At 44.3% G+C, this 22511-nt stretch overlaps 1 protein-coding gene across 1 annotated transcript in view; it reads left to right on the forward strand.

Annotated features, from left to right (window-relative positions):
- Positions 1–17099: 17099 nt before the first annotated feature.
- Positions 17100–22511, forward strand: part of slc13a1 (solute carrier family 13 member 1) — a gene marked incomplete at both ends in the record, with an annotated part of 37629 nt that continues 32217 nt past the window's right edge. The window contains 3 exons of the mRNA XM_084452849.1: positions 17100–17210; positions 19159–19287; positions 19537–19673. Coding sequence (XP_084308975.1) covers positions 17100–17210; positions 19159–19287; positions 19537–19673 — 377 coding nt within the window. The remainder of the gene's footprint in view (positions 17211–19158; positions 19288–19536; positions 19674–22511) is intronic.

The raw sequence follows: 22511 nt of genomic DNA on the forward strand, positions 1-22511 counted from the left end.
AGTATACTCACACTTTTTATAAATGCTTCCCACTATGTCTATGTGTGTCTGTCAGTGTGTGTGTGTTGTGTGTTGTGTGTATGTGAGTGTTACAGGTGTCACTGCATCGCTCATCAGTATTTCTTCTCCCCTCTCTTGACCACCCTGTGTTTGACCTGGGGTCATCTGACTTATGAACACACGTGACCACCGCTCATAAACAGCGCTTTAGCTACGTCACCGAAAAGCTAGCGACTCCGTGGCGCGGGTATTTATACTGGGTGAGTTTAACCAATCCAGTTGGGTTACATTCACCCCCCTAAACTCACTCCACATACCATAGTGACCCCAGCTAGCTGAGCTGAGCTTTACTGGGTATCCAGGTGACGGCACCACTGTCGCAGGTTTCACTGCATCACTAGTAAGTATTGCTTCCACCCTCATCGCCCACACTGGGTTTGATCTGGGTCCTCTGACTTACGAATGCACATGACCACCTCTCATAAACACTACTACCAGCTACACCACCTCATAAACACTACTACCAGCTACACCACCTCATAAACACTACTACCAGCTACACCACCTCATAAACACTACTACCAGCTACACCACCTTATAAACACTACTACCAGCTACAACACCTCATAAACACTACTACCAGCTACACCACCTCATAAACACTACTACCAGCTACACCACCTTATAAACACTACTACCAGCTACACCACCTCATAAACACTACTACCAGCTACACCACCTCATAAATACTACTACCAGCTACACCACCTTATAAATACTACTACCAGCTACACCACCTCATAAACACTTCTACCAGCTACACCACCTCATAAACACTACTACCAGCTACACCACCTTATAAATACTACTACCAGCTACACCACCTCATAAACACTACTACCAGCTACACCACCTCATAAACACTACTACCAGCTACACCACCTCATAAACACTTCTACCAGCTACACCACCTTATAAACACTACTACCAGCTACACCACCTCATAAACACTACTACCAGCTACACCACCTCATAAACACTACTACCAGCTACTCCACTTCATAAACACTACTACCAGCTACACCACCTCATAAACACTACTACCAGCTACACCACCTCATAAACACTACTACCAGCTACACCACCTCATAAACACTACTACCAGCTACACCACCTCATAAACACTACTACCAGCTACTCCACTTCATAAACACTACTACCAGCTACACCACCTCATAAACACTACTACCAGCTACACCACCTCATAAACACTACTACCAGCTACACCACCTCATAAACACTACTACCAGCTACACCACCTCATAAACACTACTACCAGCTACACCACCTTATAAACACTACTACCAGCTACACCACCTTATAAATACTACTACCAGCTACACCACCTTATAAACACTACTACCAGCTACACCACCTCATAAATACTACTACCAGCTACACCACCTCATAAACACTACTACCAGCTACACCACCTCATAAACACTACTACCAGCTACACCACCTTATAAATACTACTACCAGCTACACCACCTTATAAACACTACTACCAGCTACACCACCTCATAAACACTACTACCAGCTACATCACCTTATAAATACTACTACCAGCTACACCACCTTATAAATACTACTACCAGCTACACCACCTCATAAACACTACTACCAGCTACACCACCTTATAAATACTACTACCAGCTACACCACCTTATAAATACTACTACCAGCTACACCACCTCATAAACACTACTACCAGCTACACCACCTTATAAATACTACTACCAGCTACACCACCTCATAAACACTACTACCAGCTACACCACCTTATAAATACTACTACCAGCTACACCACCTTATAAATACTACTACCAGCTACACCACCTTATAAATACTACTACCAGCTACACCACCCAAAACACATGACCACCTCATAAACACTACTCCCAGCTACACCACCTCATAAACACTACTACCAGCTACACCACCTCATAAACACTACTACCAGCTACACCACCTTATAAACACTACCAGCTACACCACCCAAAACACATCACCACCTCATAAACACTACTACCAGCTACACCACCTCATAAACACTACTACCAGCTACACCACCTCATAAACACTACTACCAGCTACACCACCTTATAAATACTACTACCAGCTACACCACCTCATAAACACTACTACCAGCTACACCACCTCATAAACACTACTACCAGCTACACCACCTCATAAACACTACTACCAGCTACACCACCTTATAAACACTACTACCAGCTACACCACCTCATAAACACTACTACCAGCTACACCACCTCATAAACACTACTACCAGCTACACCACCTCATAAACACTACTACCAGCTACACCACCTTATAAATACTACTACCAGCTACACCACCTCATAAACACTACTACCAGCTACACCACCTTATAAACACTACTACCAGCTACACCACCTCATAAACACTACTACCAGCTACACCACCTTATAAATACTACTACCAGCTACACCACCTCATAAACACTACTACCAGCTACACCACCTCATAAACACTACTACCAGCTACACTACCCAAAACACATGAACACCTCTCATAAACACTATTACCAGCTACACTACCCAAAACACATGAACACCTCATAAACACTACTACCAGCTACACTTCCCAAAACACATGAAAACCTCATAAACACTACTACCAGCTACACCACCCAAAACACATGAACACCTCTCATAAACACTATTACCAGCTACACTACCCAAAACACATGAACACCTCTCATAAACACTATTAACGGCGACACCTCGCCATTCCGAAATACCGGCATTCCGACAAAATCGTCGGAATGGAGATATACCTCGCCATTCCGAAGGTTCGCTATTCTGTTCGGAATGGCGGCCCTCATATCCTTTCGGAATGGTGACACTTTTCTGAGCAGTGAAAAGGTCCGCCATGGTGAGCCGACCCCACCAGCTACACCACCCAAAACACATGACCACCTCATAAACACTACTACCAGCTACACCACTCAAAACATGCCCACCTCTCATAAACACTACTACTAGCTACACCACCCAAAACATGCCCACCGCTCATAAACACTACTACCAGCTACACCACCCAAAACATGCCCACCTCTCATAAACACTACTACCAGCTACACCACCCAAAACACATGAACACCTCATAAACACTATTACCAGCTACACCACCCAAAACACATGACCACCTCATAAACACTACTACCAGCTACACCACCCAAAACACATGAACACCTCTCATAAACACTATTACCAGCTACACCACCTCATAAACACTATTACCAGCTACACCACCCAAAACACATGAACACCTCTCATAAACACTATTACCAGCTACACCACCCAAAACCAAACACTACTACCAGCTACACCACCTTATAAATACTACTACCAGCTACACCACCTCATAAACACTACTACCAGCTACACCACCTCATAAACACTACTACCAGCTACACCACCTCATAAATACTACTACCAGCTACACCACCTTATAAATACTACTACCAGCTACACCACCTCATAAACACTACTACCAGCTACACCACCTTATAAACACTACTACCAGCTACACCACCTTATAAATACTACTACCAGCTACACCACCTCATAAACACTACTACCAGCTACACCACCTCATAAACACTACTACCAGCTACACCACCTTATAAATACTACTACCAGCTACACCACCTCATAAACACTACTACCAGCTACACCACCTTATAAATACTTCTACCAGCTACACCACCTCATAAACACTACTACCAGCTACACCACCTTATAAATACTACTACCAGCTACACCACCCAAAACACTACTACCAGCTACACCACCTTATAAACACTACTACCAGCTACACCACCTCATAAACACTACTACCAGCTACACCACCTTATAAATACTACTACCAGCTACACCACCTCATAAACACTACTACCAGCTACACCACCTTATAAATACTACTACCAGCTACACCACCTCATAAACACTACTACCAGCTACACCACCTCATAAACACTACTACCAGCTACACCACCTTATAAATACTACTACCAGCTACACCACCTCATAAACACTACTACCAGCTACACCACCGAAAACAATTTGATGGTGCGAGTTTAGCCAATCCAACTTGCTTGCATAAGCAAAAGTGTGATTGCAGGGCATCGTGGTCACACGGTCTGTTGACACATACTGTCCCGTACGCAGTGTCATGTACGGTAACTGTAACCTTTGATAAAGCACCGTATCTGTGCTGATATCTGATACTGTAAAACCTCTCATCACCTCTTCTGATAAATGACTATAAGCATTTATGACTTTATTAATATCAATAATCTGCCACGTCTGCACCTCTGTCTGGAGAGATCTATGAACTTTCTCATAAGGTCAGAAGTGTACAAACTACTAACCATTGTCCAGTTTGCATGAGTACAAAGACGTTAGTTATAAAGGCTTTCAAATTGCCCTGATATAAGTATCTGTTTGGCATCAATGTCCCTTGCAGATAATTGGCCTCATCAAAGGTTGACTATAATGCTATAGCAGCCTGTGTTGTCAGTAGTAACACCAACAGGGTAATTTGAATGCCGACCCTTTGCTTTCTGGTTGTCATAACTGCAACCTCTCTAAAGGGTTGTCGGAATGTCACCTTTCAGTGAATTTCACCTGTGGTGTACACATGCTACAGTAACAAGGTGGGAGGATTTCACCTGTGGTGTACACATGCTACAGTAACAAGGTGGGAGGATTTCACCTGTGGTGTACACATGCTACAGTAACAAGGTGGGAGGATTTCACCTGTGGTGTACACATGCTACAGTAACAAGGTGGGAGGATTTCACCTGTGGTGTACACATGCTACAGTAACAAGGTGGGAGGATTTCACCTGTGGTGTACACATGCTACAGTAACAAGGTGGGAGGATTTTGGCCATCTCTTGAAAACAAGATAAAGAGGAAGCCAACTTTTCAACGGTGAGGGAACATAACTTCCAAAAAGACCAAAATTATGCAAGAGTTGGAGTCTAGAGGCACTCCAAGTAACCCCCTCTGCTGTTCAGCTGATTACTAAAACATCAAAGGATTCCAATTAGTGTGGATTGAATGAGACGGTCATGGATGAAAGATGAATGTGCTGAAAATTGTGCAATTAAGTGAAAGGTCAGTGGCTCCATGCTGTGCTGGGAGACTGAAGCTCCGTCCGTATAAAGGAAAAAAAGGAGATAAAAGGTTAATTGCTTCAGTTTCTGGGAGGTTATTTTCTAATTTCAAAAGCTGTGTTCTCAATGTCAATGTCCAACTAAAAAAGAACATTTTGATAGACATGCCACTGCACTGACAAAATGTGTTTGAATGTTTTTTTATTGTGAAATATACATTTTCATCAATGTTGTCTTATATTGCATGTGATGACCAACTTTGTTGTGTTGCTACAGTACTGTATGTGCATCAATGACACTGATCGGAATTCTGTCACTTCCAACACAATTGCAAGTGTTTCCTGTGTTCTGAGATTTGTAGAGGTTACAAAAGCCTAGTGGTCACTAGATTAAACAAACGGCCAACGAGAGTCCCTTTGGCAAAGGCAGTGATGCAAGGCCCTCAGACTGCTGTCTCTGCACAGATGAAATCTGATGGGTCAAATGACCAGTAAGAGAGGTTAGATGACAGATTATGCAGACATGCTCATCCACTCCGAAGTCTGCTTTCAGACATGCTCACCCACTCTGAGTCAGAGTAAATGGACTGCATTTATATAGTGCTTTTCCACCTTAGCGGCACTCAAAGTACTTTACAATGGCCTCTCATTCACACACCAATGGCGGTAGCTGCCATGCAAGGTGCTAACCTGCTCATTGGGAGCAATTTTGGGGTTAGGTGTCTTGCTCAAGGACACTTCGACATGTAGACAGTCAGAGCTGGGATTCGAACCGCTGACCCTTCGATCACTGAACGACCCGCTCTACCAAGTGAGCTACAGCCGCCCCAGAGGTCTGCTTTCAGACATGCTACTTTTGACGAATTTGAAGGATACAACTGATGGATCCTTCGCGGCCTGCCTTTGCGGCCTCCCTCCCAGAATGCGTTTCGGTCCGGATGAATTCCTGTACCAGCCGCCATGACTTGGATTTTAAAACGTTTTTAAACCGCTTTGATGTTAATATTATTACGTTTTAATAAAATGTCATGCCTGATAGTACCACCATAGAATCCCAATATGTGGAAACTTTATCCAAATTAAGCCTGTATCTACGAGTTTAGATTACATTTTCTGTGGTGTTTCCATAACAACCTGCCATCATCAGCATTGGGCATCCACTTTTTTGTTACCTCGGGACAGGTCGCGCTACCGGCACGCGGCACGCGCTTGGGGCTGCCTAAGCAACAAAATGTCGAGTTTGGAATCCTTCGTAGGCTAGACCGTCCCATTTCATAAAACGTTTGCTACCTGTCCTGAAGGACGCGACCTACGTAGACCACGTAGGCTGCGACCTAGGTAGGATGCAACCCTTGAATTGGGACAGACCCTCTGAGTCAGAGGTCTGCTTTCAGACGGAGCACAGCCCCAGTCTCACACTCATTATGAACAAGAACTAAACATCATGACTCATCTACATCTTTACTGCCTGGGGCTTATTCTTTCACACTGATATTCACTAATGTTATGAGCAACAACTGTGGATATTCTCTTATAGACCATGGCCACAGCACTCTGTGTTAACTCATTCATATCATGCGCTTTCATGTTTTTTTTTTTTTTTTTTAAACACACTGTATACAAATTAAAGCAATACATAGCGTTTTCTCCCGTTTTCTCTGAACTGCGCCCCCACAGGCTCTGCGAGTAAGTGCACTGTCGTTATCAGATTTTCTTTTTCTGGCTTCCTCCATGATGTTTTGCTTCGGTTTTCTCACCTCCGCCATTATATCATTGCATGTTCTATTAATACATCCATGCATGATATCCATAGACGCCAGAATAGTTAGCTACTACTGTGTTGTTTAAGCACAACGTTGCGTATGCGCACTTCGACTGAATGCTTGCGCCCCGGGGGTGCGAGTTTTAAAAGGTAACTAGAAAGTACATTTCCTGGAAAAATGTGAGGTGGGCTAGCTGCTGCAGCTGTATGTAACAGCTACTGCTAGAACTACTATGGACCAGGCAATCTCCATGCACCCACCGGTGAAGACTGTGCGTCTCTAGCCCACTCAGGGGCTGAATTGTGGGGTCTGTGTCGTGGACAGTGGTATGGTGGTGAGACTCCGCCCCTTCAGGTCAGAGCCAGTCGGGGACAGTGTACCCCTCTCCGGGCCACCTACCTGACTCCACCAGTGAAGACCATGTGTCTCTAACCCACTCAGGGGCTGAGATGTGGGGCCCGTGGCGTGGATAGTGGCATGGTGGTGAGACTCCGCCCCCTCAGGTCAGAGCCAGTTGGGGACAGTGTACCCCTCTCCGGGCCACCTATCTGACTCCACCGGTGAAGACCGTGTGTCTGTAGCCCACTCAGGGGCAGAAAAGTGGGTCTGTGGCGTGAATAGTGGTGTGGTGGCGAGGCTCCGCCCCTTTTGGTCATAGCCAGTCAGGGACGGTGTACTCCTCTCCGGGCTACCCACCCGCCTCCACCAGTGAAGATCATGTGTCTCTATTCCACTTTGGTTGAGTTCTGTGCTACCACATTATTTATAAAAGGGTGCCTGTACCTTTAAGAGAGGCTGCACATGCACACAAATTTAAAGAAAAGCAACAGCTGCCACCACTCTAATCCCAACTGACACTCGGATCCTAGACATGGTCTGCTTCAGACAGCTCTATCGCGAAAACTATAAATTTTACAGCGTATATATTGACACCACAGGAATCCTGAGCAATTGCAGAACATTTCTCTGTGGCGGTCCACAAAAATGTCCACAAAAGTGCAATGCCGCTGTTGTCCAAAAAAGCATTGTAGCACCACAACTTTTACTAATCCACTAATTAGACGAGAGACGATTCTGCCACATTGAACTACTCTATAGCTCGTACGTGGTCGCAGCTATTGAAAATTTCCTCTTGTTCAATTAACCTTTCAATTAAATTATATATATTTAGAAATGTCACCCATACCCACAAAAGTGACATTTGAAGGAATGTATTGATCTTTGATATTGTCCTTCATCATTGTATCTATATTTATATCTTAAACACTGTAGGCATGGCGACAAGTTAGAAAAAGGGTAAAAATGCAAAATTAGCAGCTCAAAAGTTAGTGCGGCACCATACGTTTCAATGGGGAGCGCAGTTGCCGAACAAATCGTCATTCCGTGAAAACTATGTCACACAGCTTACTTACATTGTACGAATCAGCACAGTTGTGTGAATGTTTTGATGTATAATGTGTGTGAGCTTTAAAAACTGTAGGAGTGCCAGCAGTTTACAAAATGTGTGAATATTTTCAAAGCAACAGCTGCCACCACTCTAAAAACATAATGATACTGAACATTCCACCAGCAGTTTCAATGGCACAAACATTAGGCTACTATTAAAAGTTAAATTACTAAAAAAATATACAAAATCTGAATACATCCGGGAAACAGCTAAAGACGATGAACATTTTAAAGTTTGAATGAAGTTTCTAGCACAAAGTATGAAGAAGTAGTTAAAGGACAATGCTCGTTTTTGACAACCTGACCTTATTTACGACATATTATAAGACGTTTGACTCACCGAGATCACTTTGGTGTAGTTCGGAGGCATGTAGAAGAAATGTAAAATCCAGCGCGAGCCAGTATATCCATGTAATGGCGGTGGTCGGGGCACTTAGAATTCAGTTTCTAAAAATCTATTTTCTGCCGCGAAACGGTTGTTTTCATCAATCTGTCTTGATGAATCGCTAGTTGTGCTTACATAGAGCATAGGCCTGTTGTGGTTTTCACATGCCATGATCTTTAGAAACGTCTTTCGCAACGAAATAGCTTCCTCAATTGCTCCAGCACGCATTCGCACAGCGCGCAATCGTTGCTCCAGCACGCTGTGCGCATGCATGCTGGAGCAAGTGAGGAAGCTATTTCGTGTCTAAAGACGTTTCTTAAGATCATATTACAGAGGCATATGAAAAACAACACAACAGGCCTATGCACAGGCCTATGGCCTATGCCTATGTAAGCACAACTAGCGATTCATCAAGACAGATTGATGAAAACAACCGTTTCACGGCAGAAAATAGATTTTTAGAAACTGCATTCTAAGTGCCCTGACCACCGCCATTACATGGATATACTGGCTCGCACTGGATTTTACATTTCTTCTACATGCCTCCGAACTACACCAAAGTGATCTCGGTGAGTCAAACGTCTTTAAATATGTCGTAAATAAGGTCCAGGTTGTCAAAAACGAGCATTGTCCCTAAGGGCCAAAAAACTGAGGAGAAAAAGAATAATAATAAAGAAAGAAATAGTGGGAATATCACAAGTTGGGCTAGCTTCTGCAAGCTAGCCCACCTAATAAATGTCAATGTATTATCTTTCTGAGTAGACTGTTTGGACGATTCAGCTTACTTTTAGTAAATCTAATTGGAGATTTAGCACCAAACATGTTTGCAAAGGTCCAAATATCGCAATGTATTGCTTTAAACCCTCCCCAAAATATAACATATGGCAGTATATAAATAATAATAAAAATAATACAAAATTTTAGTTGAAAGTAACGAGATCAACAATAATATGTAGTAATCAAGTTAGCCAGGCAAACGATATACATGGAAAAGTCAACTTAATGAAAAAAATCTATATATAAATTACTAATTAAATAAAAATTCACTCATAAACATAAAACAGTACAATACATTCCTCACAGTACTAGTTATTACACCATAGAACTTCACACATCCAAAGGCTCCTCAATGTCACCATTCTTAACAAATTCCAAAAACATCTCCCAAATGCTGTAAAACTCAGAAGTCTTCTTCTTAACTATATAAGTGAGCTTCTCAAGAGCCAAACTTGATGTTAAGTTTCTCAACCAGAAGCAGGATAGACACTTAGAATACATAGTTTAGGACTTGAGGTATTGGAGAAGAGGTAATTTGAGAGATATAGTGTATCACCGAACTCCAAAATATTTTAATCTCCCCACAGTCCCACAAACAGTGATACAAAGTACCTTGATGAGTATTGCATTTATACAGTCAGGAATATTAGGATCAAATTTATTCAATTGCACTGGACTGATGTAGAGTCTCATTATCCAGTTGTATTGTATTAATCTCAGTCAAGTGTTAATGGTCTGTGTAGGAGCCAATTCTTTATGTTATCCTTTTTGTGATGTTAATTGTTCATTGGTGTGACGTTAATTTCTGTTTAGTGTGTGTGCTCCCTCTGCAGGCGAGGATGCCCCTTAAAGGAAGTGCCAAGGCCTAGTAGTGTGGCTTTTGGTTGGGAAAGCACACAGTCTTTAGACCTTGCAGCTCGTTAATACAATACTTGCTTGCCAGTGTTATATATGCTTATTATTTTCATAACGTGAACAGTATGCTTTCATTTTGAACATCAACCTGGAACAATAAATCAAGAACATTTTTATTGCAACCCTCATCTGGACATTCCGTTTTTCTGCAAGTGTCTACTATAGCCTACCCAGCCAGACCCAGGGTGATCTACGCACAATAAGAACTAAAATGTTGTAGTCACTACATTAGTCTAAAGACTTGCTTTGGATCCTTGGATTAGGGGGATTTCGAAGGAAATATGGATTTCGGAGAAACAGCGTGGCGCCAAACAAAGGACAATGGAGGACTGAACTAGAACGCTGAACACCAATGCATTGCGCTGGAGCAGTATGTAAAATTGTGAAGTTTCATAATACTCCAAATGCAAAAGTATGCACTGGAATCGCAAGATTGGATGTTATTTCGTTCAAATTGGATTTAAACTGGATTTAGGATCACTAATGGAGTGAATTTGTGACAAAGAAATTGACATTTGATTTGTTTGGTGCGCCACTGCTTGTTGGAATTTGGACCGTATACGGAAGGCGCCTAGCGCGCCACGACTGCCTGTTCGGAATATAACTAATTCAGCGAATTGGCACGATCTAAGGAACTCGTTTTGAGTAAAAGTAAAGTCAACTTGTGTCAACATAACTGGCGAAGCAAAGGTCCACATGGAGAACGAGAAGGAAGCTGTTGCAAAGGTTTTGGATAAAATGCGCTTATCCCGAAAGGCCAAGCTCGGGCAGTTAACGCGCAGAAAGAACATAGTCCTTGAATTAATGAAGGATGTGACAAACGGACAATTTCACATTCAATGTCACCATCAAACCACAACCACCCACTCGGAGAGGGATACTGTCTATGGTCAGCTCCATTTATGACCCCTTAGGGTTTCTCGCCCCCTTTACCCTTGCAGCCAAGCTGCTTCTTCAAAGGCTCTGCAGCATCAACTGTGGTTGGGATGAGAAAGTACCTCAAGGATTCTTGGACCGATGGATCAAGTGGACAGCAGATCTCCAGCAGATCAAGGATTTCAAAGTCCCTTGATGCATCAAACCGAACAACTTTGGCCCATATAAGCAAGCGCAGCTGCATCACTTCTCAGATGCGAGCGAGCAGGGATATGGTTCAGTGAGCTACTTGAGACTCGTAAACGAGGAGAACACTGTTCATGTTGCTTTCATTATGGGAAAAGCAAGAGTGGCTCCCCTGAAGAAAATGACAATTTCTAGGATGGAGCTCGCTGCTGCATTGCTCGCTACTAAAGTGGATAAGGTTCTCCGCTCAGAGCTACAGCTGCAGCTGCAACACTCAATGTTTTGGACTGATAGCCAATCAGTACTCAAGTACATCGCTAACGAACACACAAGGGCCCAGTCCCAATGTCCCCCCTAAACCCTCAAGCCCTGAGAGAGAGAGAGAGAGAGAGAGAGAGGGTGGCCCAGTCCCAATGTCCCCCCTAAACCCTCAAGCCCTGAGAGAGAGAGAGAGAGAGAGAGAGAGAGAGAGGGTGGCCCAGTCCCAATGTCCCCCCTAAACCCTCAAGCCCTGAGCCCTCACAGACTTATTGACGTCACCTGGTAAAGTGGTTGAGTGCGCGAGGCTGCAAGGGCTCGAAGTGGTATAAAAAGGAATGGGACAGCACTTGCGACATCACATTACGTTGACGTGAAAACATATTTCTTACTATTGTGGGTGTGGGGCTTTTTATCAATTTGTCAATTTTACATGTTTTTCTTGTAGGCCTTCGTGTAAATTAATTTTGGGCTGAGTCAAATCCCCTTTACATTATCCGAACTCTGTGTTACCCTCAAAACATGTCTGTTCAACTTGTTGAAATCACTTCATTTTGTGGTCATATGCGAACTACATTACTGCCTGTGATTCTTGTTTGTGATGAATCCAAAAGTATTTACTTAAGAATGATAATACACGTTCCTGCACCTCACAACTCTTTCCATATTCATGTTGGAATCTCAATTCAAAGAACACTGCACCGAAATGGGTGATTAATGTCATACTGCTTTTAACTTGGAAATCATATGATTTAGAGCAACAGAAATCGATGTAATTTATAACCATAGCCTACATATTTTTACACAAATCACATTATACACACCCATGGGGTTAATAACCCATACTTAAAAATAATGAAACCAAAATAATTATAAGGCTACTTGTGCAGATAAGCAAGTCCAGCTAAAAACATGAAAACATTTTGTTTTGTAACGTGAACATTAGGGTTGGTTGATCTGTCGGTGCTTGTTTATTGGCTGTTCTTCAGGTAACCCCGTGTTTCACGTCACAACGATATGAACTGTGGGTAATTCCCTTAGGCGAAGTCTGCAGAAGTGCAGACTTACGGTAAGGGGGCATAAAGGGCTCAAAATGTCTGCCAGAGATCCCTCATGCACTTGCCGATTTGACATTGGGACACCCCTAAGCCCTCGCGGACTTCGCGGGAGCGCGCCCTTAAGTCTGCGAGTCTGCAAGGGTGGACATTGGGACTGGGCCAAGGTTTCACACATTTGTCTCCAACAGGATCTCTGCCATTAGAGAAGCCACAGAGGTGGCGCAATGGAGATATGTAAACACAAAGATGAATCCTGCCGATGCTGCCTCTAGGGGCCAAAGAGCAGACACCTTTCTGAAGAACGGGCTGGATTCATGGCCCAGAAATGATCTGGAGGTCAGAGGAGGAGTGGCCACAGTTCCTGCTGGACTCTACCACACTCTCAGTTGATGACCCAGAGTTTAAGAGAAACCCAACAGTGGGTGCTGCTATTGTCAAAGGAGGTAACAATCCCACAAACATGCTGATCGCATACTTCTCCAGCTGGAGAAGGCTGAAGGTCACAGTGGCATGGTTTCAGAAGCTAAAAGAAGCTTTGAAATTTCTGGCTCAGAGAAGAAAAGAGTTTCACTCCACTATCACCCCAATCACAGTCACTAGAAGCGCTCAGAAGACCATCGACCAGAAGATGGCAGATGTCAAAACCACACTGAATGGACAAACGGTCACTCTGGAGGATCTGGAGAAAGAAGAGGATGCAATTATCCGTTACACCCAACAACAGAGCTTTCCAGAGGAAATGGCAGCGTTGCAAATGGCAACATCTGGTGTCAAGAAGACGAGCAATCTTTACAGACTCGACCCAGTGTTGAAGGATGGAATGCTCAGAGTGGGAGGACGTTTGAGCAGGGCAGCTATGCCAGAGGAGATCAAGTGCCCTGTCATTCTCCCCAAAAGCAGTCACACTTCTACACTCATTCTACGTGGAATTCATGAAAGAACTGGACATGGAGGAAGAAACCACATTCTCTCAGAGCTAAGGAAAAGATACTGGATAATCAAGGCTAACTCTGCCGCAAGAAAAATAATAGGAGAGTGTGTTGTGTGCAGGCAGCACAGAGCCAAAGTTGGAGAGCAGAAGATGGCTGACTTGCCACAGGAAAGGCTTCAGCCAGACTTGCCTGCATTCACAAATGTAGGTGTTGATTACTTTGGCCCTATCGACGTCAAAAGAGGACGCACCACACTGAAGAGATATGGGGTCTTATTCACGTGCATGACCAGTAGGGCCGTGCATATTGAAGTTGCCCACTCCCTTGATACAGACTCATGTATCAATGCCCTGAGACGGTTCACCTGTAGGAGAGGGCAAGTGAAACACATGCGGTCAGACAATGGCACCAACTTTGTCGGGGCTGACAGAGAGCTCAGGGAAGCCCTCTCATCTCTACACCAGGACAAAATAGAAGGAGCTCTTCTTCACAGGGGTGTACAGTGGAGTTTCAACCCCCCTGGAGCATCCCACCATGGAGGAGTGTGGGAGCGGCTCATAAGATCCGTGAGAAAGGCCCTCCATTCAGTTTTAAAACAACAGACTCTGGATGACGAGGGGTTGCAGACCATCCTCTGTGAGGTGGAGGCCATCTTGAACAGCCGCCCGATCACTACCATCAGCAGCGACCCACAGGATCTTGAGCCTCTCACCCCAAACCACATCTTGCTCTTAAAAACTAAGCCCATTCTACCACCTGGCATCTTTGAGAAGAACGACCTGTACATAAGGCGCCGTTGGAGACAGGTGCAGTACATGGCCGATTTATTTTGGAAGCGTTGGAGCCAGGAGTACTTGCCTCTTATGCAGGAAAGACAGAAATGGTGCAAAAAGAGAAGAAGCTTCACTCCTGGAGACGTGGTGATGGTGGTCGATTCCTCTGCACCACGCGGCTCTTGGATCTTAGGAAGAGTGTTAGAGGTCAAGTCAGACTCCAAAGGCCTGGTGAGAGCTGTCAAGGTCAAGACACAAACCAGCATACTGGAGAGACCCATAACAAAGATCTGTCTGCTGCTAGAAGACACAGAAGAGCAGCCATCTTGCTTCAGGAACCCATTGAAGTCTACCTAAAGGTCGTGAGTAGCACGTCACACACCTCATGTTTATTATACTTACTTGAAATTACTGATATTTCTAACTTTTTTGATGATTAAGATAACTTAGGCTCCCTTTAAATGGTAAAAATAATAATTGTTTTTGGTGATGCAAAACAATTAGGGGCCGGTTTATGTAGGAGCCAATTCTTTATGTTATCCTTTTTGTGATGTTAATTGTTCATTGGTGTGACGTTAATTTCTGTTTAGTGTGTGTGCTCCCTCTGCAGGCGAGGATGCCCCTTAAAGGAAGTGCCAAGGCCTAGTAGTGTGGCTTTTGGTTGGGAAAGCACACAGTCTTTAGACCTTGCAGCTCGTTAATACAATACTTGCTTGCCAGTGTTATATATGCTTATTATTTTCATAACGTGAACAGTATGCTTTCATTTTGAACATCAACCTGGAACAATAAATCAAGAACATTTTTATTGCAACCCTCATCTGGACATTCCGTTTTTCTGCAAGTGTCTACTATAGCCTACCCAGCCAGACCCAGGGTGATCTACGCACAATAAGAACTAAAATGTTTTAGTCACTACAGTCTGTGTTTGTGCCTTTGAACATATTAAACCCCATTCATCCTCTAAAATGTCCTCTTGTAAGTCTCGTATCCACTCCTGTCTCCTCCTGTCAGAGTTGTCCTTATGGTTTTCCACCATTATATGGTATAATTGAGAAACCTTGCCTTTGCCGAAACAACTACTTTCTGAGAAAAATATCTCTAGTGTTGACATTGGAGGTCGTTGCACTGAATTCTGCAAACGTGCCCGAATAAAACTTCTAAGCTGTAAATACTTAAAGAAGTGTGTCTGGCAAGTCGAACTTCGCTTTCAGCTCATCAAACGACATTAAATTGTTATCCTCATAGAGATCCTGTAGTGCAGCTATGCCTTTACTCCACCATATAAATCCCATATCATTTTTAGCTGGGCTGAAGTGACCAATGCCCCAAATTGGTGAAAAACATGACAACGCTGGGATATCGTCCAGATATTTATGTACTTCGTGCCAGACTATAATAGTGTTTCTCAAAAAAGGATTAACCCTTTGAGGACAACATTTCAATTGGTAGCCAGGGCAAAGCTACCTCTCTAGAAAACCAAAACATTGCAGCTCTCAATTGGGCAGCCCAGTAGTACCAATGTAAATTTGGTAGTTGTAACCCTCCTCTATCGTACGGCAAATATAAAAGAGAAAGTCTGAATCTTGGCTTCCTATTATTCCAGATAAAATTTGAAAGCAGCTTCCTAACTTTTGAAAAAAATGAAGGAGGAGGTGCCAATGGAATCGATTGGAAAACATATAAAAATGTGGGTAATATATTCATCTTAATTCATGTTTGTTTTTTAAATGTATTTTAATGGGTTGATTTCTCAGGGGCAGAGCATATTAATATACATGACTGTAAATATGCCAGAATTAGCCAAAAGGCAAGTTGTCATCCGTAGTGTTTATTTTAAAGATGCAGGATAGTTGTCCATCATCCCACAAAGGATTTTCTTTCTTGCAATATATTTCAAATATATTTTGGAGTATCACTACAAATAAGCTTTAATAATTTCAATTTAAGTTATATTTACATCAAAGTTACATTTGAAAGTTGTACAATATGAACCTTGTATTATATATATATATATATATATATATATAAATATAATTATATAGCTCCTCCAGTAGTGGGTTTCAGTCCCATTCCCAGTGTGTATTGTCCATATTCCCATGTAACCGTGTTCCTGGTCAGGTGGGGGACAGAACCCAGCCCACTGTGGGTCTCCGGTCTGAGCAGCGGCCTCTGGGCATGCCCGGGAGTGATAAGGGACAGAACCCAGCCCACTGTGGGTCTCCGGTCTGAGCAGCGGCCTCTGGGCATGCCCGGGAGTGATAAGGGACAGAACCCAGCCCACTGTGGGTCTCCGGTCTGAGCAGTGCCTCTGGGCATGCCCAGGAGTGATAAGGGACAGAACCCAGCCCACTGTGGGTCTCCGGTCTGAGCAGCGGCCTCTGGGCATGCCCGGGAGTGATAAGCTTTATGGCTGACCAGGTATCTGGAACAACACGCTGAGCTTCTGAGGCACGGCTGTCACTCCCGTCTGAGGCTGGCCAAGGAGCAGGTGCCATCATGGAAGCAGTGAAGACGATTCTGAAGGGAGTCTGGAACTACCGAAGCCTCTTCATCATCCTCCTCACACCTCTGCTGCTGCTGCCTATTCCACTGTTTATTAAGACCAAGGTGAGAGGAGGCGCACACACACACACACACACACACACACACACACACACACACACACACACACACGTGGTTCTGTGAGACTCAGTTAGTGGAGCATGGGTCGACCTGATGGCACCAAAAAATGCTATAAATCTGATTCCAAGTGCCAACTAAGTTGTCTTATAGGCTCTGACACAAGAATAAACTTAAAATGGGCATATTACTCAAAAGCCTTTGCCATCACTCCACCATGCATACAATAAGAAGCTTGTGCTTTTTGCCATGCCATCACTAAACAAAAAATTGTTCTTAATGATTTTGCCTGGTTAAATAAAGGTTAAATAAAATATATTTAAAAAAAATAATATTTCCTGGGTTTCTGTAGCCCTGAGAAAGTGATGTTGATGTAATTGCTAATTTACATGTAATTTGCTGCACTGTACATGATCATTTATGGGGTTGCTGTACCAGCTATATCTACTAAGTTCTTACCTCATCTCTTTAAATATCTTTAACAGACGATTCTCTCTTGACATAAACATTTTAGTGCCACCAGCAGCTCTACAGGTGGTTCTGACGGTCGGTCGGTCCACAAAAATGTCCACAAAAGTGCAATGCCGCTGTTGTCCACAAAAGCATTGTAGCACCACAACTTTTACTAATCCACTAATTAGACGAGAGACGATTCTGCCACATTGAACTACTCTATAGCTCGTACGTGGTCGCAGCTATTGAAAATTTCCTCTTGTTCAATTAACCTTTCAATTCAATTATATATATTTAGAAATGTCACCCATACCCACAAAAGTGACATTTGAAGGAATGTATTGATCTTTGATATTGTCCTTATGGACCTGCAGTAATAGATTGTAAGATAATAAAGTATACCAGATTATATGATGCATGTTCATTTTACTATTGACATAATTTACAGGTTATTTATTAATGCGTGCAATGTGCGTGTATTGTTAATGTTTTTAGCCAATCCATCACTTTGGGCGCCCTAATTGCACTGGGCAGGTGCGGTTTGTTAATACAAGTTTGTTTTAGTTTTTTTTAGCTTGGAAGACTGCAGAAGATTAGGTTACAGTAGCCTATGTAACCACCTCAGTAACAATCAGAAATCTAATACAGAGTTTGCAGGGAGGCCGACTTTGCAGCAGGAATATTGGTTGCACAAATTACAGCCCAATAATATGACATGAATGTTGCTTTGGGGGAGATATAGCAGTGGCTGTCATTAGGCAACTCAATGAAACTCATTTACAGGCCTACAGACACATGTGTATGTTTGCTCTGTCAAAATTAGGCTACTATCTTCTGAATTGTGGTTTGGAAACGTTAGCTATTTATCGGCTAGTCTAAAAGCCCTATTCACACAGGACAGGCCTATTGCCTAGAAGCAAGGCTCTGCGGAACTGCAAAGGGTGTAACATGCTCTATTGCTGAAAGAGGAAATCTTTTCTTTATAGCAGTGTAAAATATGTTTTGCAATTCCCAATATCGACTACCTGACGACTCACCGAAGTCAGCTGTTTCAAATCGCATTGACAGCGCATTGGCATCAGTATGGACGGTTTTTTTTTTTCTCTTCTTAATCGCAAATGGTGAAATGATAAATCAATAATACCATGTTTGCATCTCCTTTTCCTAGGTAGGCCTATATGCCTTATGTTTTAGTGACAAAATTCAAAGGAATATACAGTAGGGTATTGCATCCGTTTTCTATATGCACTGCCTGCTGTGCCAGACAACACTACACCATCATCATCAAGACCACAAATAGTCTAGCAGTATGGGGTGAGACGATAGCCCTTGTGGCCTTGTTGTTGGATTGCTCCTACTGAACTGAATCACCTCCCCTGTCATGATAACGTTTATCAGCTGTGGCCACTGGGAGGTGGGTCTGGCGAGGCCAGGCTAACTGGGTGGGACAGTCTAACCTGTTGATTCTCCTCCCGTCCTCTAGGTGGCAGAATGTGCATTTGTGCTGGTTCTGATGGCAGTGTACTGGCTGACGGAAGCCCTGCCCCTGTCGGTCACGGCCATGCTTCCCGCTCTGCTCTTCCCTCTCTTTGGCATCTTGAAGTCAACTGAGGTGAGCGGGTCAAAACATCAGCAGCATGTTTGTGTAACGCTGTCCAGCAGCATGAGGCCAGCACACTGACCTGCGCATCCCTCACACTGATGAGAATCTTCTCTTGTCTCTCCTCCTACTCTCTATCTCCTCTCTCTCTCTCTCTCTATCTGTCTCTCTCTCTCTATCTCTCTCTCTCTCTCTCTCTATCTGTCTATCTGTCTCTCTCTATCTCTATCCCATCCCTCTCTTCTCCTTTCTCCAAACCAGGTGGCTCAAGTCTACTTCAAAGACTTCCACCTCCTGTTGATCGGGGTGATCTGCCTGGCCACGTCCATTGAGAAGTGGGGTCTTCACCGGAGGATCGCCCTGCGCTTGGTCACCCTGGTGGGCGTCCACCCTGGCTGGTGAGCGCTGTGCAGCCCAGCTCTGTGCTCTCTCTCCTCCAGGGGTCAGATGGGACACAAACACTGAGCACAAGTGAATCTGATCACAGACAGGGACGAGGAACACCCTCCCCCCCCCCCCCCCTCAGCATCACCACGCTGCTCCCAACTAACGCTGCACAACCTGTCACCTAGACAACTAGACTTTCTTTTTGACCTCAGTCACGGTTTAGTGTGTGTCTGCGTGTGTGTGTGTGTGTGTGTGTGTGTGTGTGTGTGTGTGTGTGTGTGTGTGCACGTGTGTGCGTGCATATGTGCGTGTGTGTTTTCCTGACCAAGGCCACATTTGGGGACAAATGTTGGACATGAAACCAGTTGAATGGGAACGGCATGTCAAATTTGGGACAAAATTGGTGTCCCCAATTACATTTTGGGGTTGGTGTTGGTCTAGTGTTAGGACTAAGGTTAGGGTTAGGGGATATGGAATACATGTAAGTCAATGCATCTTCCAGGTCAACGTGTGTGTGGGTGTAGCCAACACAGATAACCCTAGATAATAACCTGATTGTGCTTCATGTGGGACAAGGCCATGTCAGACAGGGAAGGCTGTTCAACCCACTTCCTTATATCAACAATGGCTATGCATTAACTCAACTAAGGCTAGGCTTCTGGAAGCAAGCAAGGTACATTTGTTAAATTCTGTGTTTTCTACAACTGTTTTAACAAAAAAAAACTAAACTACCATTGGTGCTCAGAGAGCACAGACCTCCATCCCAGAATGCATTTCATGGCTCTGTGCGCACATTCATTAGGTATTGCTGTATTCATAAGGTCAATGTCAATGTAATTTTATTGATATAGCACCATTCATACAAATTAATGTAGCCCATAGTGCTTTACGTAAAAGGAGCAGGATAAAAACATGAATCAGGGTTTTTCCTGCTTAGAGAATTACGAGGCGCCTCCGTCAAATTTCGTGCCTCCAGCTCTTGAAAAAAAAAAAACTAAGCCAACCTGTACACATTTTGCGTAGTAGGTTAGAAATAACACGTTTTCCAGTCATTTATGTTGTAAATTTTTAATCTGTGCGACCTCAAAATACAATTGGGAGCATTTGTGCGAGTGCACATAATTGTTATGGTGCGACCTTTTTCCCACAGACGATTCACTAGTTACACACTCTGATGCAGTGCTGTTCGTGGTAGAAGTGAAAACAAAAGTTTTCCTACCGTGACTAGAACGCCTAAACAGCCATATCTTGACTTAGGAGGGAACAGAAACACGGGGGTTGGACTGAGCTCAAGTTATCAAGCTCCGGTTATGGAACAGACAATGCTTTCTCTATGGGAGGATCTCTCTCTGGGAGGGTCTCTCTATGGGAGGATCTCTCTATGGGAGGGTCTCTCTATGGGAGGATCTCTCTCTGGGAGGATCTCTCTATGGGAGGGTCTCTCTCTGGGAGGGTCTCTCTATGGGAGGGTCTCTCTATGGGAGGGTCTCTCTCTGGGAGGGTCTCTCTCTGGGAGGGTCTCTCTATGGGAGGATCTCTCTCTGGGAGGATCTCTCTCTGGGAGGGTCTCTCTATGGGAGGATCTCTCTCTGGGAGGGTCTCTCTCTGGGAGGGTCTCTCTATGGGAGGGTCTCTCTATGGGAGGATCTCTATGGGAGGGTCTCTCTATGGGAGGGTCTCTCTATGGGAGGATCTCTCTCTGGGAGGGTCTCTCTATGGGAGGGTCTCTCTATGGGAGGATCTCTCTATGGGAGGATCTCTCTATGGGAGGGTCTCTCTATGGGAGGATCTCTCTATGGGAGGGTCTCTCTATGGGAGGATCTCTCTATGGGAGGATCTCTCTATGGGAGGATCTCTATGGGAGGATCTCTCTATGGGAGGGTCTCTCTATGGGAGGATCTCTCTATGGGAGGGTCTCTCTATGGGAGGATCTCTCTCTGGGAGGATCTCTATGGGAGGATCTCTCTATGGGAGGATCTCTCTATGGGAGGGTCTCTCTATGGGAGGATCTCTCTATGGGAGGATCTCTATGGGAGGATCTCTCTATGGGAGGATCTCTCTATGGGAGGATCTCTCTATGGGAGGGTCTCTCTATGGGAGGGTCTCTCTCTGGGAGGATCTCTATGGGAGGATCTCTCTATGGGAGGGTCTCTCTCTGGGAGGATCTCTCTATGGGAGGATCTCTCTATGGGAGGGTCTCTCTATGGGAGGGTCTCTCTATGGGAGGATCTCTCTATGGGAGGATCTCTATGGGAGGGTCTCTCTATGGGAGGGTCTCTCTATGGGAGGATCTCTCTATGGGAGGATCTCTCTATGGGAGGGTCTCTCTATGGGAGGATCTCTCTATGGGAGGATCTCTCTCTGGGAGGATCTCTCTCTGGGAGGATCTCTCTATGGGAGGGTCTCTCTCTGGGAGGATCTCTCTATGGGAGGATCTCTATGGGAGGGTCTCTCTATGGGAGGATCTCTCTATGGGAGGGTCTCTCTATGGGAGGATCTCTCTATGGGAGGGTCTCTCTATGGGAGGGTCTCTCTCTGGGAGGATCTCTCTATGGGAGGATCTCTCTCTGGGAGGATCTCTCTATGGGAGGGTCTCTCTATGGGAGGATCTCTATGGGAGGATCTCTCTATGGGAGGGTCTCTCTATGGGAGGATCTCTCTATGGGAGGGTCTCTCTATGGGAGGATCTCTCTCTGGGAGGATCTCTATGGGAGGATCTCTCTATGGGAGGGTCTCTCTATGGGAGGGTCTCTCTATGGGAGGGTCTCTCTATGGGAGGATCTCTCTATGGGAGGGTCTCTCTCTGGGAGGATCTCTATGGGAGGATCTCTATGGGAGGATCTCTCTAT

This window comes from Borostomias antarcticus (genome assembly GCF_949987555.1).
Source record: "Borostomias antarcticus genome assembly, chromosome: 18".
NCBI lineage: Eukaryota > Metazoa > Chordata > Actinopteri > Stomiiformes > Stomiidae > Borostomias > Borostomias antarcticus.